The sequence below is a fragment of the Mus caroli genome, unplaced genomic scaffold (genome assembly GCF_978045245.1).
Source record: "Mus caroli unplaced genomic scaffold, Mus_caroli_1 scaffold_3, whole genome shotgun sequence".
NCBI classification, from domain to species: domain Eukaryota; kingdom Metazoa; phylum Chordata; class Mammalia; order Rodentia; family Muridae; genus Mus; species Mus caroli.
Window position 1 is genome coordinate 96,851,276 of NW_028227258.1, and position 26,671 is coordinate 96,877,946.

At 40.5% G+C, this 26,671-nt stretch overlaps 1 protein-coding gene across 2 annotated transcripts in view; it reads right to left on the minus strand.

Moving 5' to 3' along the window:
* Positions 1-26,671, minus strand: part of Lekr1 (leucine, glutamate and lysine rich 1) — a 186,797-nt gene that overhangs the window by 147,890 nt on the left and 12,236 nt on the right. For both annotated transcript variants that reach the window (XR_003836153.2, XM_029474779.1), the window contains exon 3: positions 13,154-13,374. Coding sequence is in view for 1 of the 2 variants with exons in the window: in XM_029474779.1 (XP_029330639.1) it covers positions 13,154-13,374 (221 nt within the window). In the remaining variant the exon portion in view is untranslated. The remainder of the gene's footprint in view (positions 1-13,153; positions 13,375-26,671) is intronic.

Consider the following 26,671-nt stretch of genomic DNA (forward strand, 5'->3'; position numbering starts at 1 on the left):
ACAAAGTGCATGCCCATTCATAGAAAAGTGGAATATAAATTCCAGGAAATGATTATGATTCAACCTTGAATTATAGTGCAGTGACATTCCCCAATGTCATTGGCATTCACCTGGATCCACAAAGATGCAAAGCAAGAAACACCTTTCACAAACACCTTAGACAGTTCTCTAAGCATTCACTGAATACAAATATGACATGATCCATCGTAAGTAAGGCTGCATGCTGAGAACAGAATCTGAAGAGCCAGGAGACATGTTAAAACCCGTGCAAATGATGTAATTCACGGCAGAGAGCCATCTGTAGGCATACATGCATTTAGTGTTAATAGGAAACACGGGTGACAGCAAGAGACATATTGCTTCCATTTCTTCTTTCTTGACATAGAAATCATTTAAAGTATAGAATATAATTCGTAAGCTTGAGTACCTTCCAGGAGATGGATAAACATTTCTAAGCTATGCCTAGAGTCGCAGTGAAATGCAGTGTGAAAATCTTGGCTTCATGATTCATTTGTGTTTTAATCCTATAGCTATAATTTGATACAAAACATGGAACAACTGGTAAATAACATGTGCACACCACTGAGCTACGCCCTGTAGATAACACAAGGAAAGATTAAAGCTTCAGTTTCGTTGTTAAAAGTTCTGACAAATTTAAAAAAAAAAAAGATTTAGCAAATACCAATTGGACTGATCAGTTATTATCAACATAACACAAACCTCAGACATACCTGGAAAGAAGAAAACTGAAAAAAAAATGCCTCCATAAGTAGGCAAGACTGTAGGGAATTTTCTAGATTAATGATTGATGTGAGGGCCCCGCCCACTGTGGGTGGTACCCTCCCTGAGCAGATGGTTTTGAATAATACAAGAACACAGGCCAAGTAAACCATAGGGAGCAAGGGAGTATGCAGTTTTCCTCTATGACTTCTGCTTCAGCTCCCCACTCCAGGTTCCTGCCTTGAGTCCCTATCTTGTATTCTTTCAATGGGTATGTAAGCCACATAAACTCTTTCCTCCCCGAATTGCTTTTGGTCATGGGCTTTATTACAATAGAAACAAGCAGAAAAACAAAACACTCACTCAGTAGTACACACTCAACTACTCAGCTGTTTTCAATTGTTAAGTGCTATAGAAGATCAAAAAGGACATCACTATGTGTTGCAAAAACCAGACATAACATCATGTAGAAGACAGCTCTAGAAGTGTATAAATAACCACCAGGAAAGAATGAAATGGGTAGTTTATTTTGGTTAGGGGGAAAAAATAAACGCCAAAAAATGATCTGTAAAAATACTAAACAAGAATGGCCTCCTCATATTAAGTAAAACTTATGTCAGAATTATACTTTTTATACAGAGAAATTAGTTATTTTCTTAAAGCTAGTTCTATCAATACAATTTCAGGTTAAGCCTATTGGTCAAATCATTATTAGTAGAACCTCCATTTTCTCTCAAAACATTCCAAATTGAATTATAAACCAGGGTCATTTCACTTATAGTAAGTTATCTCTACAGAGAATCTTCCCAGCACACTGACCAGGCAGCTCACTCCGCAGTAACCCCATTTCCCGGGGAGTTGATGTCTTCCTCTCACCTTGGAAAGCACTAGGCATATGCATAATGAAGGCACTCATGCATACACATAAAATATAAACAAATAATTTTCTCTTTTAAAAGGATATAACACACACTGATTCAAATGTATATGAATCTTTAAACTATGAGAATCCAAAGCCTACCCTTTTATGGGATTTCATTTTTCAAACACAAAATAAACCTAGCGTTTATAGACCTCCTTAATGAAAATAACCTTCTCTTACCTCAGTTAACACCATCACCAATAATCATCAATTCTTGAGGACAGTGGCTCACGCTTTAATTCCAGTCCTGAAGAGGCAGGAAAATCACTACAAGTTCAAGGCCAGTCTAAGCTAAACAGTGAGATCATGTCTCCAAAAATAGAAAAGGGTGAATAAGCAAACACGTATCAGGCAGCTGCCCTATAAAGACCAATGCTCCAATTGATAAAGTTAGGTCTCGAAAGGAAGAACAAAAACCTATAACATACGATCTCTTCTCCAACAGTTTACAGTACACTGCTTGTATGCAGCTACCCATTTCTATAATGTGCAGCCTTTTCTCCAACAGTTTACAGTACACTGCTTGTATGTATCTACTCACCTCTCAATCTAGTTAGCCATTAATCCAGGAGTTACCAATCCATGATCACAAAATATCACATATTAGATTGTTAAAAAGTCATATAGGTAGTTAGTGTGTATATCTGAAAATAGTTTGATTACATATAAAGTGACTATATTATATTACTTATATATGCCTCAAGGGGGAGGCATCTCAGGGCTGGTTGCAGACAGATATGATGTTAGACCCTAAGGTTCTTTTATTAGAAGGTCACTGTCATCATTACAGCAACCTCACCATTGCAAGAAGGTTGATGTCCCTCATCTTGACATGTGATAGGAAGGAAAAAGATGGTGAATATTTTTGTGGAAATCCAAGACTTTAACTTACATATTATGTCAGATCTTTACAGAAAATCATGGTTAATTTCAAAGCAAGATGGGAAGAATGCAGGCTTTACATGATGCACAAGGAAGGTTCCATTCTGCTGCCCACTAAAAAAGCAGACAATAGAGAATCCCACAGCAAGCCATCACATGCTTTCATACCTGTTCATACATAAGTTCTTACATTGCAACCAGAAATGCAAACATGGAACAAGTACAGCTAAAGACCACCATAAAGGGACAACAAAAGAAGTCACGGGAAACACCAGAATTGGCAAATGTCTTCTTGAGGATCTGTTACCTCAGCCAAGCCCTGAAAACGGAGAATAGTTGTGTTTAGTCTAAAGAAAATGTATACATGCAGCAGGTACAGCAGCAAAGAGCAATGCCCAGGTACACTGTACTCAGTCATCTAGACTGCCAAGTAAGAACTGGTTTGGACGGGGGTACCAAGTCATCCAAGAAGGCTTGCAGATGTCTAAACAGATCATGACTAGGAAGCAGATATACAGATTCAAGACTTTAAGATGAAAACCAGGAATTCCCACTACTGGATAAGATGGCAGATAACAAGCTGTCTTTATGTGACCCAGCATTGATGGTTTATATTGATTGCTGCTTTTATCTCCTCAGATGAAGTAATGAGATGAGAGCTGTTCCCAAGCTGTGCAAATGCAGGGCTTGGGCTGAGCCCAGAGCATTGCCTTCTCTGTTCTAACTATCCCTAGGCCTAGGCTTGGAAGTTTCTAGCCTCCATAAAATCTAATCTTCCAATCCAACCAATTCAATTGGCTTCTCGTGGCTTCTGACTGAATTGCTTTGCTTGGCCTCGTACTAACTTTGGCAATATATTCTAGTCTTCTGGCTCTTTCACACTCTGGCTCATTCTCTCTTCACCTGTGTCTAGCTTGTTCTCTCTACAACCTGTCTCTGTAAAACTCTCCCCTCCCCCCCCCCCTCTCTCTCTCACACACACACACACACACACACACAAAACCTTTCTCTCCCTCTCTCTCTCTTTCCTCCCTCTCCTTTTCCCTCCACCTCTCTCTTACTCTCTTTCTCTCTGTTTTTTTTTTTATATATTTTGAAAATTTCATTGATGCCAAACAATCTATTACTCTGACCATTGGTTCAACAGAGAGATCCTTAAACATCAAGCAAGGTTCAGGAGATTGACAAGATATACATAAAATTAATTTGAAGATGACTCAAACTAAAGAATGACAGTTCAAAAATATAATAATAAACCATACAGCTCCATATTGCAAAACATATTGAAGAAAACTACAGTGTCTCTCTGTTCTTAAGTAGCCTCTCTTTCCTGACTTCTATGAGTTGGGTGTATCCTATCTCTGACACATTCTGTCAAATCTTTCCCTGATTTGTTACTTTTTATGCCCCTCAACTACACATTTTAAACATGGCTGCTTCCTTCTACAAATTTCATTGTTAAGAATTAAAGGTATGTACTAATGGCATGTCTGTATTCCAACTAGATCATACTATAATCCAGGGCATGTCTGAATTCCAGCTAGATCATATCTTTGGATGTGATACCTTGCCAGAGCAGCCATGATGCTGGATTAAAACTCCTCTACAGATTTTCACTTGACAGGATCTAGAATTACCTTGGAGAAAAATATTTGAGTTAGGTTGACTGAGATGGGAAGACCCACCCTCAATGTTGGTAGAACATCCACTGAGCTTGGGTCCTAGACTGCACACAAAGGAGGAACACAAGCATTCATCATCCTCTGCTTCCTGGCTGCAGGTCAAGTGACCAGTCCTTTAAGTTCCTGCCACCAGGATCTCCCACCATCATGGACTTTACTCTCAAACTGCAAGCCAATAATAAACTCTTCTTCTTAAAGCTGCTTGTGTATCTTACCATACCCACAGAAAAAGTAACTAAAACACCAGCAAATGAAAAGTCAGAATAAAAAATACCAGACACTTCCTGTGAGAAGAAAAGCTTAACAGTATGAGGAACACAAGGATGGCAGAACAGTGAGGGAAGATACAAACAGGTAACAGAGAAAAGTAAGTACAAGTGAGGTCTACCATTTTCTCTGGGGAAATACAGCCAGTAATGGCCACTGATTCAAGCTCAAACACACTACACTATGCTGCTTGCCAGACTAAAGTCATCGGTAGCTGCCAGGGAGGTGCTGTCCCCTCCTAGACACAATTCCCACAAGAACTGTGAGCTGGAGCGAGACTAATGTGACATGGAGCTGGATCACCGTGTGTAGAGAAACAGCCAGAGCAGAACAGCCTCTCAAGTGCAACAGAAGTGTGGTGCATGCCTGAAGCTGAGATGTTTTACAACTTTCCTGGAGTGACTAGCTATACATATGTGTGTGTTGTGTGTATAAATATATAATTGGATAATGAAAGGAGGTGTGGAAGTGATACTATCAATACTAGAAAGACAGTATATTAGTTGCTTTCCTATTGCTGTGACAACGCCATGGCCAAGGCAAGGAATAGTTTATTTGGGCTTACAGTTCCAGATAGACTAGAGTCATCATGGTGGAGAAGCACAGTAACAAGTGGCAGGCATAGTCATCAGAGCATGAATCTGAGAGTTTATATCCTCAACTGCAAGCCTGAAGCAGAGCAAGTAAACTGGAAGCTATGTGGGGCTTTAAATTCTCGACACCGGAGCTCCTCCAGTAAGGCCACATCTCCTAAACTTCCCTAAACAACATCACCAACTGGGAACCAAGTGTTCAAATACCTGTGCCTATGGGAGACATTTCTCATTCATACTACCACAGACACCACACTATTAACCTTAAGGAAACATAGAAAGGAAAAAAAGGGAGGTGAGAATTCCAAGCATTAAGCAATCTGCCTTCCATTTCTAGGAAAGGGTCTATTCTTTGATGATTTTGAAGATGAAGAAATCAAGGCCCAGAAAAATTAAGAAGCAAATCTTAAGCCCAGGCAAAGGCAGAGCCTGCACTACTGACCTCACACCGTGCACTGATTCTATTCTACTGTGTTCTCAGAATAAATTAGATTTAACCTAATAAAAGTTGTAGGAATCAGCCTAACAAAAATTATATTTTTGTTGTGATAATAATTAAGGTTAAATAAAAGAAATCTAAGGTAAAAAAATATAAAAACAAATATAAAATACAAAAATATAAAATACTGTTGATTTTAAATTTTTGAGGGATAAAAGAATACCTTTAAAAAGACAGAAGTAGAAGGGAAAATGTTTATTTTAGTAACCATGTTGCTATAGCAACATCATTACCAGCCTCAGAGAGCTTTCACAGTTATACCAGTAATAAAATAAATACATGTATACATAGGTCTATTAATATTGGTGAATAAATATCAGTCTGCATAGTCTTGCTAGATCTGGTGATGGGGAAACCCATGTAAACTTTATTTATACTGATCATAAAAATACCTGTCACTTTCTGCTTATTGGTTAGATGTGCCCCCCGAGAGGAGGGATAAAGGAAGACAGTATATTCTCTGCCTTTGGACTCAGAAGCACAACCTGTGGATGATACGGGATGAAGACTAAGAAATAATAAAGGGTTAGCTGACCTGAGAACTACATACGAATAAAACATATGTAGTTTCCTCAGAGTTCATGAGATGCATAGTGCTAATACAAATATAATAGGTTCATATTTATATGCCTACAATTAAAATGTGACATAAACTTCTAGGTTTAAATTATGTTCTTATGATCATGTGTCTACTGGAATAAGTTTTGAGCAACATCAAAGGAATGAATTCTTTTCTAGATGGTTCCCAACTGTATAAGCATGGCCACACATGAGCCAGTGCTAGTTTGCATCTTCCTGCCGAGATTCTTACCTTGCCCTACAGAAGGACGACCAGAGATTTGAAATGGTTCTCTTAGAACCCCACCCTGTGAGAACTACAGTTCTGTATCAGTTCTGTGTTCTGTACCCTTGATTATTCCAAATGAGTTGTCCTGTCATTTTTTACATGTAAGTCCCTTTGCTATATCCGTGAATGCCAAAAGGTACTTCAGAGATACAAACAGCAGAAGCCCAAGTTAAGGGGCTGAGATGGCTCAGCAGCAGAGGACAGGTTCAGCATTCACATGTTGTTCAGCACACACATGCCACTCCAGATCCACAGTATCTAACGCCATATATGCATACCTCTTCCAGTTCTCTCTGCCCATAAACTAAAAGTATTCCTGTGTTAATTGTCCCCACATTGTAGGTTCTGTCTGGCTCTGGACAGCTGCTACAGTCCTGTGTACTTTCCTGGGCTAACTGCTTTCCTTCCTTATCGTTTGTCTAGCACGATAACTGCCAACTATGATTAAAGTATTTTTTGATATTTTAAGGTTTTTGATTAAAAATGGATTTTTCAGATACAATGGGATTTAGTAATTACAACATGAATAAAATATACTATGACCATATTTGCCCCTTGTTCAAATCTAAAGTTTTCTAGGAGATGGGTTACTGGGCATGCTTGTGGGGAATTATCTTGTTTTGATAAGTAGCATGGGAAGACTTAACTGTGGGTAGGACTATTTCTTCAGCAAGGGGCCTGAACTGTATAAAATGAAGAATACAAGCTGAGCACTAGCTTACATCTATCCCATTATATACATCTGATTATAGATGTAATGTGACTAAGGATTTTAAGCTCCATGACAGACTGCAGCTTGAACAGTGAGCTAACATAACTTCCTTTTATCAGAGTAATCTATACAGCAACAGAAAAGAAACTAAGACAACTCCTTACTCTCCCCATCCTCTTCTGGTTCCTTCTTCCCAATGAGATCCCTTCTTTCCCCCATGGAGACGGGGTGGGGGGAATGTACACACACACACACACACACACACACACACAGTGCTTGTGCAATAGGCATAACTGCTCTGTCTTTATGATTGTAACAGCTCTGCCATACCATCCTCTGGCTCTTTCAACATTTCTGAATAATGCCTATTGTTAAGTTGTGGACCTAGGAAGGTGGCAGTATATTTACTTCTGGTCTGAGCCAAAAACCAAGAGCCAACCCTCTTATTCTCTGCACATGCATAAGCAGCTGCAGCACTGGTCCAAAGGCAGAGAATAAATGTTACACCGTTCAAGCATGGAGAAGGCTCTTTCTTCTCAGTTTACTCTTTGTGAACCCTCAACAGATGGCGCAACCACACTTGAGTAAGACTCATCTTTACTAATTCAAGTACCAATCTCTTAAAGAAACACAAACACATCAAAAAAATATTTGCCAGCTATCAGGATAACCCCTATATTGGTCAGTTTGACATAAAAATCAACTCTATAGACATCTGTCATCAAGCCACAATCAGGAAACCACAGCACTGGTAGAAAAGATGGAACACTGATGTTAGAATGATCTGACAAGAGTTACACAGCAGCCAATACAAAACACTTCTGAAAAAAATCTAAAATGTCTTCAAACAAAATGGAAAATCTTGAAAGAAATACAAGTTATAAAAAAAACAAATAGAAGTTATAAAACTGAAGCTTATAACTAAATTTACAGTATAAAATGAAAGAACAGAATGAAGGCAAGATAAGAAAATGGGAAATTACAAAAACACGAGTCGGCAAGGGAGGCCAGGCTAAAGTTGGACTGAAGCTTCATGCCAGCTAAAATCAAGCATCTCAGCTCAACTAACATGTGTTCTATAAGTTACCAACGTGAGGACAATGATTTCTATGTTAAACTTAAGATGCTAACCTAGCAATAAGCAGGGCTTCAGGCCTGAAGTGTATGTCTTGAGTAGAGTTTCCCTCCTCTCCCAGGTGTTTTCTGGGAGTCCCCTGAACTGTTAGTTTTATTGACAGTAAAGATACTCTCACTTCCTGCACCTTGTGATCAAAAGTTCCATCTTACCAACTGCAATCATGTCTGCAGGTTAAATCTCAAACCCTGGGACAAATGGTTCAGGTGCCTATTTCCCATACAAAGCACATGTGGCCGCCGAGTTTTCCCAGCATCCCTTAGCTATGGCTAAGGGCTATGGAGGCATGCTAGCCCTCTTACCCTCCCCAACTGCCCTTCTGCCAGAGGCTCTTCTCTATATAATCCAAACTGCCCCTTTCTTACCTGTGCCCTCTTGGCACACAGAGATTTGCCTGCCTCTGCCTCCCTAGTGCTGAGTGATAGGACCAAAGTGGTCCTCTAAAATGGTGGCTGATAATGTCCTAAAGGACAGTCTGGGCTCAGCTCTGGACTCTGACCAGTAAACAGAAGGATTGCTCCCTAAACTCAGCATTCCTCAGAAATCTTGGAAAGCTGTTTTCTGTTTGTCAGGAAAACCCATTATTTCTGTTATCTGTTCCCTACTACCTCCAGCAAGTGGGCATCTAGCACCTGACTAAAGCAAATAAGCTGCAACAAATCAAAGTCCTCCTGCTAGTCTCCAGGCTGTTCTGGCTCCCATACAACCAACACCACCATCACCACACACACACACACACACACACACACACACACACACACATCCCTCTGCCACAGCATGTCTCCTTAACACTGGCCAGGCTTCTGCTGTTCTTTGCAGCTGAGAGATAGATAGCCTTAGCAGTTTAGTGCCCTGGTTTGGTAGATTCACTGCATCCCCCACTTGCACTGGGATTAAAGGCATGGGCTACCATGTCCAGTATTAATTAATTATTTTTAGAATTTATTTATTATATTTATATGAGTACACTGCAGCTGTTTTTAGACATACCAGAAAAGGGCATCAGATCCTATTACATGAGCCACCATGTGGTTGCTGGGAATTGATCTCAGGACCTTTGGAAGAGCAGTCAGTGCTCTTAACCAATGAGCCATCTCTCAAGCCCTATATATTTATTTTTTAACTTTCAATTTAACTCTCAAGGAAAGTGATGCTTTTACACTTACTATGCTCACAGAAATGTATATATCTAAGTGATTATGCTCAGAAAGAGTACTTATAGCTATGATAATTTATATATATATTATATAATATATATAATATATATATAATAAAAACATATTTTGTCTATTTTTATGTATATATAAATTGTATATACATATATTTTGGTCCCCAAAATATACAACTTATATATTATACAAAGGGTAAACCTCCAAAATTTAGGAAATCCTGAAATATGCCAGATCAAAATGCTTTTTGCTAAAAATTTAAGTATAGCTTTTTATTAGGAAACATGTTTTTATTTACTGCACTAACAAATTAAAACCAGGCATGGGAAGCAGAAGGAAGATTGGGAGTTCAAAGTCATGCGTGGTTTACATAATGAAGCCAACATGGGCTATAGGAGACACTGTAAAACGCACAGTTCTAGTTTGCTTTCTGTTCCTGTGATGAAGACCATGACAAAAAGCAACTTGGGAGATGTGATGGTTTGTATATCCTTGGACCAGGGAGTGGCACCATCTGGAGGTGTGGTCTTGTTGGAAAATAGGTGTGACCTGGTTGGAATGAGTGTGTCACTGTGGGTGTGGGTATAAAATCCTCACTCTAGTTGCCTGGAAGTCAGTCTTCCACTAGCAGCCTTTGGATGAAGACATAGAACTCTCAGCTCCTCCTGCGCCATGCCTGCCTGGATACTGCCATGCTCCCACCTTGATGATAATGGACTGAACCTCTAAACCTGTAAGCCAGCCCCAATTAAATGTTGTTTTTCATAAGAATTGCCTTGATCATGGTTTCTGTTCACAGCAGTAAAACCCTGACTAATACAGGGGAGAAAAGGGTTTATTTGGGCTTATAGTCTATAGTTTAGTCCATTATGACAGGAAGTCAGGAGGACAGGAACGCAAGGCAGGAACCTAGAAGCAAGAACTGAAATAGAGGCCATGAAGGCTACTCATGCTTACTGCTTGCTCAGCCTGCTTTCCTATACAATGCAGGACCATCTGCTATGGGGTGGCACCACCCACTGTCCACTAAACTCTCCCTCATCAATCATCAGTCAAGAAACTGCCTAAGAGACTTGCCTAACAAACCATTCTGATAGGGACAGCTCCTCAGGTTTAGTTCCCTTTCTTGTGTTCAAGTTGACAAAACAAAACAAAAACAAACAAACAAAAACCACTAACCAACATAGAGGGGGAGATCACGTTATTACCCCAACATACAAAAGAAAGAGGAACAAATAGCACCCATTCAAGCGCAGTAATCGTTCTTGATTTAAACCTTTAAAAAGCAAGGAACAGAAGGATTTCTCACCTGATAAACAGAATCTTTAAAAATCTATAGCCCAGGAACCCAGCAGACAACTCCACACTGGGTGAGAAGGAAGACACATGCACCTGCGAGTTTAGCACTCACCTGTACCAGTTCAGCGTAACGAAGGCAGAGGGAGGGACAGGGAGAAAGAGTGATGAAATCAAAGGAAAGATCTCATTGGATATGATATGATGAGGTTTTATGCATATTATATATCTTCAAGAAAACCAACTGAAAAACATACAGCTAATAAAACTAAGCAAGGGAGCTAGATATGTAATCAATGTATAAAAATCACTTGCATTCAGATATAGTAGAACAAATTATGCAGAAAAATATCTCATTCCCCGATAGCAACAATAATTACACACAAATGTGTAAATATAAATTTTTATTGACAAGAATTAAACAAATGTATAAAAACCATAAAATTTTATTAAGAAGTTTTAAGAACAACTGAATAATTAGAGGGAAAATAGGAAGGTTTTTATAAAAATATCAAATCTGAAGATATCTAAGATAGTCTAAGAAAGTAAATGCAGCCCCAGTCTAAATCTTAACATAAAATCAGATAGCTGATTCTAGAATTCTAGAAGACACACTACATTAAAAAGGGGAGACTCTTCCAGCAAAGTATCACAGTAAGGCTATCCTGAAGATAAAGCGTGGTGCTGAGTGACTGGGAGGCAGTGAATCACTAGCACAAAACAGAAGGTCCAAATTAAACCAGAAATGTGTCAGCTGCATTTCCAATTAGGGGACAAAGGAGGGCATATTTAATCAAAGATGTCAGGATAACCAAGCAGACATTTGGAAAACAAGAAAAAACATGAAATTAAAAATCTACCTCACATCATATATAAAAATTCTCTGCGAATAGACCAAACAGCTAACTCTAAAGCAATACTATAAAATAATACCATTTTCCTTGTTGTTTTAAATTGTGATTTTTGCTATTTTTCTTTCCAGAATTGGGTATTTTCCTTATCAGATTTACATTTCTACTTCTAATAACAGAAATCTAATTTCTCTTAGTGATCTCTCTTCCTTTGTTATAAAAGTCTTCATAGAACTGATGGCCAAGGCTCTTTCCTCTCTCAGACTACAGAGGTGGGGCTCAGGATGGTCACAAAACACAAAAGAAACTATAATGAGACTCTAATTCGTGGTCAGACTTGAAGAGAACAGAAAAAGGAAAGAGTGGGGTGGAGGCATATTTACTGCAAAAGACTTAAACGGATCTGTTTCCCATCCTTTACAAAGTCAGAGGACCTGAATTTTCCTTTATTTTAACAGGTAACCATCCCATGTTCTTTCAATGAACTCTTTTGTGTTGAGGCTGTGTATCATGACACAGACCTTGGCAGAATTTGGCACAGTATGAAAATTTTAAAAATGAAAAACATCCAACAAAAATTATAAGACAAGGCAAAAAGATAATCAACCATGAAAAAACATTAACACATATAAAGTGTAAGAACAGTATTATATTAGAAACACCGCAGATTGGTAGAGTATTGCCTAGCATACACAGAGCCCTGGGTTTGATTCCCCAGCACCAAATAAACCTGGTGTGGTGACACATGCCATCACTTGGAAGTAGAGGCAGGAAATTCAGAAGTTCGAAATCATCCTTTGCTACATGGAAACACATGACCCAGTAGAAAATTGGATACTTGATGTGTGCAAGTAGTCACCGGAAGAAAGAACCAATTTCCACGGTTTTTAAAAAAGGCTATCTTTCATTAACAAATATATATAAGCTAAATATCCAGGAGGAAACTTTGGTTTCATGAACTAAAAAAAAAAAGGATATTGATGTTTAAAAGCTGTAAAAGATAGACAATTCCTAAATACTTCATCAAGCATAATTAATGCTGTCTTCTCAAAAGATATTTTGGTTTAATAATCATCAAAATTGTAAACTGGAATTTACTTTTGTTATTTTTGTTTCCGAGAACTTATTCTATGAAAAACACGTTCAAAGGCACGTAAGTATAAATAGTACCTATAATAATACATAGAAATAGTATCAATATTGAAAAGTGAAATGATAAATAAATATGTAAAATAAACAAAAAACAAAAAACAAAAACCACTGCCCCAGAAAAGATCAAGGTGTGTGCATCAATGTACAACAATCCCAGCGCATACATGTAAGTGGCAAAGTCACAGAACACACTATTTTATTTATTGTTAAATAGCTATCAAAAGATACTAAGCCACAAATATAGCAGAAAGTTACTTATAATGAAGGTAAGCAAAGGCGCAGCAAAGGATATAGAGAAATATATAGCTGGCCTGGAATTCTCAGCGCTTCTGCCCCAGGTCCAACTACTGGAATTACAGGCATGTACCACCATGCCACCCAAATCTACTGTTTGCCTTGAAACTAAATAAGAGACAGGAAACATACCCCGACCTTGCCTTCTTGGACTCGCTGGCACTTTTATACTGTTCAAACTCCTGGCTAAGAGACTGCAGCTTTTCTTGAAGTTTCTTTTCTCGTTCTACACTTCCTTGATAAAATTTCATTTCTTCTTGCACTGCTTTCAGTTTTTCTTCCATAGCCTTAAATTCATGAAGAATTAGATAGCTGACGCCACAGTATTTACAAACTGTTTCTTCAGGAGACATCTAGGAAACAGAACACATATTTATTGAAATTTATGTTTTTAATTGTGAAAGACAAAGTTCAACCAAAGTTGTTTTGCAAGCATGCTGTGGAGACAAAGGAATACACAGTCGGCTAGCCACTGGGATAGTCACTATGACAGACACTGTCTATAGCTGGGTACAAGTTTTAAAACCAACACAAAATCTTAGAAAGAGAAAAGAGTTTCTCAAAGAAATGATTTCTCTGCAGTATAGCTGAGAATTGTTTACCCTTGAAATATCTTTCACGGGCTGGTGAGATGGCTCAGCAGGTAAGAGCACCCGACTGCTCTTCCAAAGGTCCTTAGTTCAAATCCCAGCAACCACATGGTGGCTCACAACCATCCGTAACAAGATCTGACTCCCTCTTCTGGTGTGTCTGAACACAGCTACAGTGTACTTACATGTAATAAATAAATAAATCTTTTAAAAAAAAAGAAAAGAAATATCTTTCACAAGATAAAACTAAAAATGTTGGGAGCATTTTTACACCTTTAGTTCTAAGTTTCGTCTCTAATATTAAAGGAACCCATGGGCTTCTGCTGCCAACACTGACCGTCTAGATCAGTACTTCTCAACCTGTGGGTCATAACACCCTTGGGGGTCAAATGACCCTTTCACAGCAGTGGCATAGATATCCCACATATCAGATATTTACATTGCAATCCATAACAATAGCAAAATTACAGCTATGAAGTAGCAATGAAAACAATTTTATGGTTGAGGGTCACCACAGCAAGAAAAACTGTGGTAAAGGGCCGAAGCATTAGGAAGGCTGAGAGACACTGCTCTAGATACCTCTGACTTCTTCAGATCTTATTTCACTCATTTATAAAATTATGGTACTGAACCAAATGAACTCTATGCTCTTACTCAGCTTCAATGCTTCAATATTTAAAGATTTTTATAGAATAGAAATTTTAATATTCTGTCCAAACCTACAACAGGAAAAGCATTTTGACTTTACTCTCTTCTTCATTTTATTCATATCATAGATTAAAACTGAGACTCCTGCAGTTCCATGGCCAGCTAAAAGGTGAGAATGTTAAAACTAAACCCAAGTCCTTTTAAAACGCTATACTTACGTATTTATGTGCCATAGTGTACTTACCTACCATGGGTATGTGGGTTCTCATGTCCTTCAGACAAAGTGTGTGTGGCTCTGCTCAACATGAAGGCAGTGAAAAGCAGGACAGGAAAAAGACCCTTTTTTTGTATTAAGAATAAATAATCCTTGGTAGTCTATGTTTGATTGGCTTTTCATAAAGGTAAGAGACCTCCAGGACACCAAAGTGAAATTAATTCTTAGATTATTCAATAAGGACTTTTTAAAAAATGTGTCTCATCATGGCTTGGAATTTGGTGACTGGTCTACCATGGCCTCCAACCCACTATCCTTCTACCTATTGTCTCCAATACTAGGATTGAAGGCTACACACCACATGTGGTCAAAGTGTTTCTTCTTAATACAGCCTTCCTTGATGTGTTAGACAGTGTCCCTGTAACTGCTATAGCACAAAGAGGTAGACAGTGTCCCTGTAACTGTTATAGCACAAGGAGGTAGACAGTGTCCCTATAACTGTTATAGCACAAGGAGGTAGACAGTGTCCCTGTAACTGCTATAGCACAAGGAGGTAGACAGTGTCCCTGTAACTGTTATAGCACAAGGAGGTAGACAGTGTCCCTGTAACTGCTATAGCACAAAGAGGTAGACAGTGTCCCTGTAACTGTTATAGCACAAGGAGGTAGACAGTGTCCCTGTAACTGCTATAGCACAAAGAGGTAGACAGTGTCCCTGTAACTGTTATAGCACAAGGAGGTAGACAGTGTCCCTGTAACTGCTATAGCACAAAGAGGTAGACAGTGTCCCTGTAACTGCTATAGCACAAAGAGGTAGACAGTGTCCCTGTAACTGTTATAGCACAAGGAGGTAGACAGTGTCCCTGTAACTGTTATAGCACAAGGAGGTAGACAGTGTCCCTGTAACTATTATAGCACAAGGAGGTAGACAGTGTCCCTGTAACTGTTATAGCACATCTACTTATCAAACCCATTGCATGAGTGTCACTTGGAACAAGTGAGTAACAAATGTTATAAAATAAAAGTGTTTCACTTAAATGTTAACAATTTCAACTCAAAGGCCAGAATACAATGGGTGAATGATTATGTCAATCCCCTGCTACTGATACTAAATATACAGATTTACAAAAATAGGTTTCAAAGAAATCATAAATAATTTGGTTTAAGCTTTGTATGTTTCTTTGGGTCTACTCTGACTGAGACATACTGTTCAGCCTCTATCCTGACATCCCAAAGGATGAGAAACTCCTTTCCAATGCAGCCTATTCCACTCTCTGCCAGTTATGTCTCCTAGGAAACCCTCTCATGTTCACCCCATCACTCCCCACAACATCAACAATCCTCAGTAACCATACAAAACAACCTGTCTCTCACACAGAGCTCATTCTAAGATCTGAAGACTGCATGTGTCTTCTAACAGATATCAGGAACATGTCATATTTCCTCTTCCTCAGACAACCACCTCCAGTTCCATCACACATAGCAAACGTTCTAGTCTCCATCTCATCCTAGCGTGCTCTGAACTTGTCCTATGTGTTTCCTGCAGGATGGCTAGAACTGAATGGCTCAGTGTGGCCACTAATAGAGAACAGAACAAGAAAAGACTTAATCATGCTATTAGTCACAATATTACCAATAGTTTCTAGTAGAGCCTAAGTCTGCAACACTCTTCCATATTTTAGCAATTTTTTGTTATACTATCATGTTAATTAATGCCCATTTAATTTTGTACATGCTACTATTTAATAATATGGCTTTGTCTACCCATCCTCCCTACCCATGGTTGACTGAGAGCCTCAAGTTAGATATTGGACACAGAAGAACCAACCTCTAGACAGGACTAAGCCAACAAGTTCTGAAAGTAATGAAGAGTTAGGCAGTTCGGTATTCTTAGCAACCATAAAGGTAAAGCATCCTGTGTGTGGTACAGAATTAGCCACACTACTGGGGTGAAATACACGCAGAGGAAGCTGAGTGTAAGAAATTATGGCTCTAAAGAGAGAAACAACAGTGGGAAAAGCTCATGCCCTACACCTGATGGCCTTCCAGTTCCTCACTTCAGTCCCTCTTTTATTTATTTATTTATTTATTTATTTATTTTGGTTTTTCAAGACAGGGTTTCTCTGTATAGCCCTGGCTGTCCTGGAACTCACTCTGTAGACCAAGCTGGCCTCGAACTCAGAAATCTGCCTGCCTCTGCCTCCCAAGTGCTGGGATCAAAGGTGTGCACCACCACACCCGGCAACTTCAGTACCTCTTGACAGCTGACTGTCCTACGCGCACCTCGGGATCTTTGCCCAGACGTTCTGTACTTATTCCTTTACAGAGACCAGTGTTTCCCATTCTTTCTGTGAGTACTTGCTTTCAGATGCAAGGACAGAGCCACAAATGTCATGTACGTATATAGCTTACATAATCTATACTCGAACATTTGCATATAAAATAGCATGTGTCACACATAGGTATATGTACATAAATTATACATGTGTGTGCTTATACTTACATACACACACACACATATAAAATGTATATTCAATATGTGTCAAGGCTGGAACTTCACACACCACATCACCTTAGTTGGTACTAGTTCCACTTACTAAATACTGTTCCCATACATCTCATTAAGAAACTGCTAATTACTTCTGCAAATAGCCTAAAGCTACTTTAATAATAGTAAGACAAACTTTATCAGCCATTGTCTTAAAAGTTCATGTATTCTATGCCTAAAATAGTTTTAAAAGCTTGTATCCACAGACACAAAAATGAAAGGAGGGCTGGTGAGATGGCCCAGAAGTTAAAAGTACTTGCTGCTCTTTCCAGGACCTAGGTTCAGTTCTCAGCATCTAACTGGTGACCCACAACAATCTGTAACTCTCGTTCAAAAGCATCGGAGGCCCTCTTCTCACCTCTATGGGAGTCAGGAACAAATGCAATGCATAGTTATACAGAAATTGTATATGCGTACAATTTTAAAATCCTTTTTAAGAGGAATTGAAATAGAAATGGGAAAGATAGTGCAACATGTAAAGATGTTTGCTGCCAAGCCTCCCAAGCTCAAGTTAATCCCTGCACCTACATGACAGAAGAACCAACTCCTGTAAGTGATTCTTTGACATCAGGGTATGTTTTGAGGTGCACATAAACACAAATAAAGTAGTATAATAAAGAAATGTTTAAATGAAATAGCAAGGGTAATATGCTATCTCTTAATGAATATAAAATTAGTCCAAGGATTACAGCCTTCACTAATATACCTTAGTGTGGGTATAATGGTACAGGCCTTTAATCCCAACGGTCAGGAGGCACAGGTGGTGGTTCTCATGAGTTAAGCCATCCTATTCTACAGACTGAGTTCCCAGATTAGACAGGGCTATTCACTATGACCCCATCGAAGTAGATAAACAAACAAACAAACCCTAACTCTTGAAAGCCACATTTTAATAATATACTGTAAAGCCTTGGCTGGAGTTATCCAATAGCATTTCCTACGTGAAACAACATTTACATATTACCCTCTCAGCAGTCCTCAGAGATAACAGTGACTGCAATCCCATTCAGAATACTATGAGCCCTTGGGAAGCTCACCTACCCAGTCAAGAGACCTGAGCTCATTCAGAACAGATGGGCATTTCCTTGGAGTCCCTTTGATTCCTTCTCATTGATTAGAGCATTCTATTGCTTACTCTAAGGTACTTTATCCCTAAACTTTGTCCATTTGTCATTTTCCCTACTCCTGGAAAATGCCCTATCTTTGCACTAAAGAAAATTCTTGATAGTTAAAGTAGATTTGTAGCTGGTTGTATGAAACAGAAATCATAAACTTCACATTGTAAAAGGTATTAAAATAAATAGCACTCATCACAAAAAAAAAAAGAGATGAAAAGCTAAAATAAGTAAAGCAGTGCATTTTTGATGTTTTCTAAATGTTCATCAAGGAAAAATATGATAGTCATTGTGATCTAGAAACAAAATAATAAAATAATCATAGGCCTAAAAGAATGGTCTTGAAACTGGGCCAAGTATAACCAGGATCCCTGAATTATCTACTAAATACACATATGGCACATAGATTCTCAGTTTTGTTCAACTATAAATAGTTTTCTATAGGCAAACTGTAACAGAAAGAATATAACTTTTTCAAGTCTTAGTGTCTGTGGACTTTGCTTGGCACCCTTTTCTGAAGCTGGACAAGTTATGAGATGTTGTAACTATGGATCCACATGAAGTCAGTTATCTATTTGTTGTGAATTATAATTTGTGCTTCCTTGTTCTAACTCAGTGTTCTATCATTTTAATTTCAAAGTAAAATAATAGCACGCTGTCATTCCTGACATCGGGGCCATCATTACCAGGGAGTTTCTGCCTCTTCTGCTGGAGGAAGTATTAACAAGTGGAGTACACAGAACAGAGACAGAACCACCTAAAATATATACTATAAACAACCTCCTTAAATGTAGTTTGTAGTCCTAAAATTATAGTTACTTAATAAAAAAAAAAAACATGATAACTTTTAAGAAGTAAATTAAGCTAAACCTTTGTCAGCGTTCCTGACCATACTTAACTATAAAATCATCTAACGCCTCCTGCTGCTCGATGGAGCACTCCCTGCTACAAAAGCTTGGCCTCCTTTTTCTTTTTTCTGATAAATATACCGCATATTCGCTGCCCTTTCTAGTTTGCTTGTATAAAGAAAAGAAACAAACTTTAGACAAAGGTATAAGCAGTATAAAACTTCAGATATTTTGCATGTAAATGCCTTTCCAGGTGCAGAGCCTGAAGATCTGAGTTTAATTCCCAGGACCACATGGTAGACGGAAAGAACCAACTACTGAAAGCTGTCCTCTTACTTCCACATACACCATGGCACATGCACAACTGCCAGGAAACACAATAAGTAAACTAAATTTTGCCTTTAGCAAAAAACATGGGTATATAGTAAATTTTGGCCAAATTTTTTTGGCAAAAAAATTTTGAGATAAGACAGTGGGCTTAAAAAAAAAAAAAAAAGACAGTGGGCTCTTGTGACCATTAGCCAGACAAACCAGCTGGCCATTTCCTAAACCAATCGGGACCACTCCTCTTTATTAAGTCAACTTTATAATTAATTTCATAGCATAGGTATAAAAGGACCTCACAACAGCATTGCACTTGATGGTGGTGGTGATGATGATGATGATGAAGAGGAAGGAGAGGGGGAGGAAGAGGAGGAGGAGGAAGAGGAAGAAGAGAAGGTGAAGGCAGAGGAGGAGGAAGATGAGGAGGAGGGGGCGAGGAGGAGGAGGAGGAGGAAAGTCTGAGCACTTGTCCCTTAGACTGGGAGAAGACAAAGCCGTCCATTCTCCTTGTCTTTATTCAATACAGTGCTGGAAGGACTAGCAGAGTAAGGTGGAGCCACACATATCAAATGTTGTTCAAAATGTGCACAGGATTTACATGATGAAAACCACAACATGCTGACTGGATAAACTGAAGCACTATCATGGCTCTCCAATCTTTTGACACTGTCATACAAAATGGTCTTCTACAAAGTTCATACTTGAGAAATGTACAACTGACTTACAAGGAAAAAAAACTGGAATTTTTCCATAACATTTTAAATAAGTTTACAGTTTTGTGTTGGACTACATTCATAACTATCCTGAGCTATATGGGAATCATAAAGACATGCTGTGCTCATAGGTTTATGTAAATGACTCAAAGTAGTTAAAATATACCTAGAAACACTGTCTACCTAGGCTCTCCAGCTGACACACTAGAACCAGACTTGGGTAGAGAACCTCCATTCTCCTTCCTGCCTTCACTCTTATCTCTCCAGGCTCATCCCAGCCCTGTAATTGCTTGCTGGAGCCTCTCCTACCTCCATTCACTGGGGACTCCACAGAGGACTCAGCTTTCTCCCCCTCCCCGCCCCCACACCACTTTTCATCAGCTACAAATACCTAGAAACACTCTCCACAGGATCCCCATGGTCACACCCGGCAGGAACTAAGGTAAGGAAAAACACTATCCTTCCTCTCCTCCTTTACCATCTTTCTATCTATTCTCATCCACAGCCTGATGGTGATAACCTGCTTACAGATGCCCCTCCTCCCACCGCTAGGGACCCCAGCTCTTGGTTCAGGCCCACAGTCCCCTAGCCCTTTCATCCCTGGCTTTCAGAAGATTCTTTACCTTACTACAACCTATTTGTAGTATTCCCTTGTCACACTACACCTCCAGCTCCCAGGGGACCCTGCCTCTAGGTATGAACAGGATCCCCTTAGCTCTTTCTTGAAGTTCCTCTCAGCCTTTTCTCCCAGCTCATCTTTCTTCCTCTCTGCCACCCATGGACCTGCAGAAGCACTTACTACCAGGCAACTGACATCCATCACACTTTCCTAAGATCCAGGGAGGTCAAAGAGATGAAGGAACAGAACACCTGCCAAACAAAGGAAAGACCAGATATCAACTCCTAAAATTATTTCAATCATCTCAACCTTAGATGCCTAGAGACCAAGGGCAAAAACACAGTAACAGCCAGGACAATATGTCTGCACTATATCCCAGTAACCCTACTACAGTAGGCCCTGAGAAATGCAAGACAGCTGAATCCCAAAACAAGGACTTCAAAATAGCAATTATGAGTATGTTCAAGGACCTTAGAGAGGCCTAATGGAGTCTATAAAAACACAGTAGAATGAAATAATGAAAACCATTCACAACATGAAAGTAGAATTTAACAAAGAAACAGAATCACTAAAAAAAAAAAAAAAAAAAAAAAAAAAAAAAAAACTCAAACTGAGATAAAACTAGAAATGAACAATTTAGGAAGTCAAAGAGAGAGTCGGAGGACAGAGACCTGCCCTGCAGGGAGCGCCATCTTGGCTCCGGGACTCCGCCGAACTTAGTCTACAGGTTAGAGTGAGGACCACAGAGGCAGACAGCTTCTGGGACAGGCGGGAGCCACAGAGCCGCTGAGGCAGCACCCTTTTGGGGCCGCAGACATCCGGCACCCTCCCAGTCGGAGGACAGTGACCTGCCCTGCAGGGAGCGCCATCTTGGCTCCGGGACTCCGCCGAGCTTAGTCTCTACAGGTCAGAGTGGGGACCACGGGGGCAGACGGCTTCTGGGACAGGCAGGAGCCACAGAGCCGCTGAGGCAGCACCCTTTTGGGGCCGCAGACTTCCGGCACCCTCCCAGCCGGAGGACAGAGACCTGCCCTGCAGAGAGCGCCATCTTGGCTCCGGGACTCCACCGAACTTAGTCTACAGGTTAGAGTGAGGACCACAGAGGCAGACAGCTTCTGGGACAGGCGGGAGCCACAGAGCCGCTGAGGCAGCACCCTTTTGGGGCTGCAGACATCCGGCACCCTCCCAGTCGGAGGACAGTGACCTGCCCTGCAGGGAGCGCCATCTTGGCTCCGGGACTCCGCCGAGCTTAGTCTCTACAGGTCAGAGTGGGGACCACGGGGGCAGACGGCTTCTGGGACAGGCAGGAGCCACAGAGCCGCTGAGGCAGCACCCTTTTGGGGCCGCAGACTTCCGGCACCCTCCCAGCCGGAGGACAGAGACCTGCCCTGCAGAGAGCGCCATCTTGGCTCCGGGACTCCACCGAACTTAGTCTACAGGTTAGAGTGAGGACCACAGAGGCAGACAGCTTCTGGGACAGGCGGGAGCCACAGAGCCGCTGAGGCAGCACCCTTTTGGGGCTGCAGACATCCGGCACCCTCCCAGTCGGAGGACAGTGACCTGCCCTGCAGGGAGCGCCATCTTGGCTCCGGGACTCCGCCGAGCTTAGTCTCTACAGGTCAGAGTGGGGACCACGGGGGCAGACGGCTTCTGGGACAGGCAGGAGCCACAGAGCCGCTGAGGCAGCACCCTTTTGGGGCCGCAGACTTCCGGCACCCTCCCAGCCGGAGGACAGAGACCTGCCCTGCAGAGAGTGCCATCTTGGCTCCGGGACTCCACCGAACTTAGTCTACAGGTTAGAGTGAGGACCACAGAGGCAGACAGCTTCTGGGACAGGCGGGAGCCACAGAGCCGCTGAGGCAGCACCCTTTTGGGGCCGCAGACATCCGGCACCCTCCCAGTCGGAGGACAGTGACCTGCCCTGCAGGGAACGCCATCTTGGCTCCGGGACTCCGCCGAGCTTAGTCTCTACAGGTCAGAGTGGGGACCACGGGGGCAGACGGCTTCTGGGACAGGCAGGAGCCACAGAGCTGCTGAGGCAGCACCCTTTAGGGGCCGCAGACATCCGGCACCCTCCCAGTCGGAGGACAGTGACCTGCCCTGCAGGGAGCGCCATCTTGGCTCCGGGACTCCGCCGAACTTAGTCTGTACAGGTCAGAGTGAGGACCACAGAGGCAGACAGCTTCTGGGACAGGCGGGAGCCACAGAACCGCTGAGGCAGCACCCTTTTGGGGCCGCAGACATCCGACACCCTCCCAGCCGGAGAACAGTGACCTGCCCTGCAGGGAGCGCCATCTTGGCTCCGGGACTCCGCCGAACTTAGTCTGTACAGGTCTGCTGACAGAGGATACTCAGAATCCCCAGAAGAACAACCTCTGAACAGAGACAACTATAACAACTCCAGAGATTACCAGATGGCGAGAGGTAAAGGTAAGAATCTTACTAACAGAAACCAAGACCACTCACCATCATCAGGACCCAGCACTCCCACTTAGCCCAGTCCAGGGCACCCCAACACACCTGAAAAACTAGACCTGGATTTAAAAGCATATCTCATGATGATGGTAGAGGACATCAAGAAGGACTTTAAAGAACTACAGGAGAACATGGCTAAAGAGTTACAAGTCCTTAAAGAAAAACAGGAAAACACAACCAAACTGGTAGAAGTCCTTAAAGAGAAACAGGAAAACACATCCAATCAGATGATGGAAATGAACAAAACCATACTAGACCTAAAAAGGGAAGTAGACACAATAAAGAAAACCCAAAATGAGGCAACACTGGAGATAGAAACCCTAGGAAAGAAATCTGGAACCATAGATGCAAGCATCAGCAACAGAATACAAGAGATGGAAGAGAGAATCTCAGGTGCAGAAGATTCCATAGAGAACATGGGCACAACAATCAAGGAAAATGGAAAATGCAAAAAGATCCTAACTCAAAACATCCAGGAAATACAGGACACAATGAGAAGACCAAACCTACGGATAATAGGAGTGGATGAGAATGAAGATTTTCAACTCAAAGGACCAGCAAACATCTTCAACAAAATTATAGAAGAAAACTTCCCAAATCTAAAGAAAGAGATGCCCATGAACATACAAGAAGCCTACAGAACTCCAAATAGGCTGGACCAGAAAAGAAATACCTCCCGACACATAATAATCAGAACAACAAATGCACTAAATAAAGATAGAATACTAAAAGCAGTAAGAGAAAAAGGCCAAGTAACATATAAAGGCAAGCCTATCAGAATTACACCAGATTTTTCACCAGAGACTATGAAAGCTAGAAGATCCTGGACAGATGTTATACAGACACTAAAAGAACACAAATTCCAGCCCAAGCTACTATACCCAGCCAAACTCTCAATTAACAGAGATGGAGAAACCAAAGTACTCCACGACAAAGCCAAATTCACACATTATCTCTCCACGAATCCAGCCCTTTTAAGGATAATAACAGAAAAAAACCAATACAAGGACAGGAACCACGCCCTAGAAACAACAAGAAGGTAATCCCTCAACAAACCTAAAAGAAGACAGCCACGAGAACAGAATGCCAACTTTAACAACAAAAATAACAGGAAACAACAATTACTTTTCCTTAATATCTCTTAATATCAATGGACTCAACTCCCCGATAAAAAGACATAGACTAACAAACTGGCTACACAAACAAGACCCAACATTTTGCTGCTTACAAGAAACTCATCTCAGAGAAAAAGATAGACACTACCTCAGAATGAAAGGCTGGAAAACAATTTTCCAAGCAAATGGTAGGAAGAAACAAGCTGGAGTAGCCATTCTAATATCTGATAAGATTGACTTCCAACCCAAAGTTATCAAAAAAGACAGGGCGGGACACTTCATACTCATCAAAGGTAAAATCCTCCAAGAGGAACTATCAATCCTGAATATCTATGCTCCAAATACAAAGGCAGCCTCATTCATTAAAGAAACTTTAGTAAATCTCAAAGCACACATTGCACCTCATACAATAATAGTGGGAGACTTCAACACACCACTTTCACCAATGGACAGATCATGGAAACAGAAACTAAACAGGGACACAGTGAAACTAACAGAAGTTATGGATCAAATGGATCTGGCAGATATCTACAGAACATTTTACCCTAAAACAAAAGGATACACCTTCTTCTCAGCACCTCATGGTACCTTCTCCAAAATTGACCACGTAATTGGGCACAAAACAGGACTCAACAGATACAAAAACATTGAAATTGTCCCATGCATCCTATCAGATCACCATGGACTAAGGCTGATCTTCAATAACAAAATAAATAATAGAAAGCCAACCTTCACGTGGAAACTGAACAACACTCTTCTCAATGATACCTTGGTCAAGGAAGGAATAAAGAAAGAAATTAAGGACTTTTTAGAGTTCAATGAAAATGAAGCCACAACATACCCAAACTTATGGGACGCAATGAAAGCATTTCTAAGAGGAAAACTCATAGCTCTGAGTGCCTCCAAAAAGAAACTAGAAAGAGCACACATTAGCAGCTTGACAACACACCTAAAAGCACTAGAACAAAAGGAAGCAAATTCACCCAAGAGGAGTAGACGGCAGGAAATAATCAAACTCAGGGGTGAAATCAACCAAGTGGAAACAAGAAAAACTATTCAAAGAATCAACCAATCAAGGAGCTGGTTCTTTGAGAAAATCAACAAGATAGATAAACCCTTAGCCAGACTCACTAGAGGGCACAGGGAAAGCATCCTAATTAACAAAATCAGAAATGAAAAAGGAGACATAACAACAGATCCTGAAGACATCCAAAACACCATCAGATCCTTCTACCAAAGGCTATACTCAACAAAACTGGAGAACCTGGATGAAATGGAGAAGTTCCTAGACAGATACCAGGTACCAAAGTTGAATCAAGATCAGGTTAATGATCTAAACAGCCCTATATCCCCCAAAGAAATAGAAGCAGTCATTAATAGTCTCCCAACCAAAAAAAGCCCAGGACCAGATGGGTTTAGTGCAGAGTTCTATCAGACCTTCAAAGAAGATCTAATCCCAGTTCTTCACAAACTATTCCACAAAATAGAAACAGAAGGTACTCTACCCAACTCATTCTATGAAGCCACAATTACTCTGATACCTAAACCACAAAAAGACCCAACAAAGATAGAAAACTTCAGACCAATATCCCTTATGAATATTGATGCAAAAATCCTCAATAAAATTCTTGCTAACCGAATCCAAGAACACATCAAAACAATCATCCATCCTGACCAAGTAGGTTTCATCCCAGGGATGCAGGGATGGTTCAATATACGGAAATCCATCAACGTAATCCAGTATATAAACAAACTCAAAGACAAAAACCACATGGTCATCTCCTTAGATGCGGAAAAAGCATTTGACAAGATCCAACACCCATTCATGATAAAAGTCTTGGAAAGATCAGGAATTCAAGGCCCATACCTAAACATGATAAAAGCAATCTACAGCAAACCAGTAGCCAACATCAAAGTAAATGGTGTGAAGCTTGAAGCAATCCCTCTAAAATCAGGGACTAGACAAGGCTGTCCACTTTCTCCATACCTATTCAACATTGTACTTGAAGTCCTAGCCAGAGCAATTCGAAAACAAAAGGAGATCAAAGGGATACAAATTGGAAAAGATGAAGTCAAAATATCACTTTTTGCAGATGATATGATAGTATATATAAGTGACCCTAAAAATTCCACCAGAGAACTCCTAAGCCTGATAAACAGCTTCGGTGAAGTAGCTGGATATAAAATTAACTCAAACAAATCAATGGCCTTTCTCTACACAAAGAATAAACAGGCTGAGAAAGAAATTAGGGAAACAACACCCTTCTCAATAGTCACAAATAATATAAAATATCTTGGCGTGACTCTAACTAAGGAAGTGAAAGATCTGTATAATAAAAACTTCAAGTCTCTGAAGAAAGAAATAATAGAAGATCTCAGAAGATGGAAAGATCTCCCATGCTCATGGATTGGCAGGATCAACATTGTAAAAATGGCTATCTT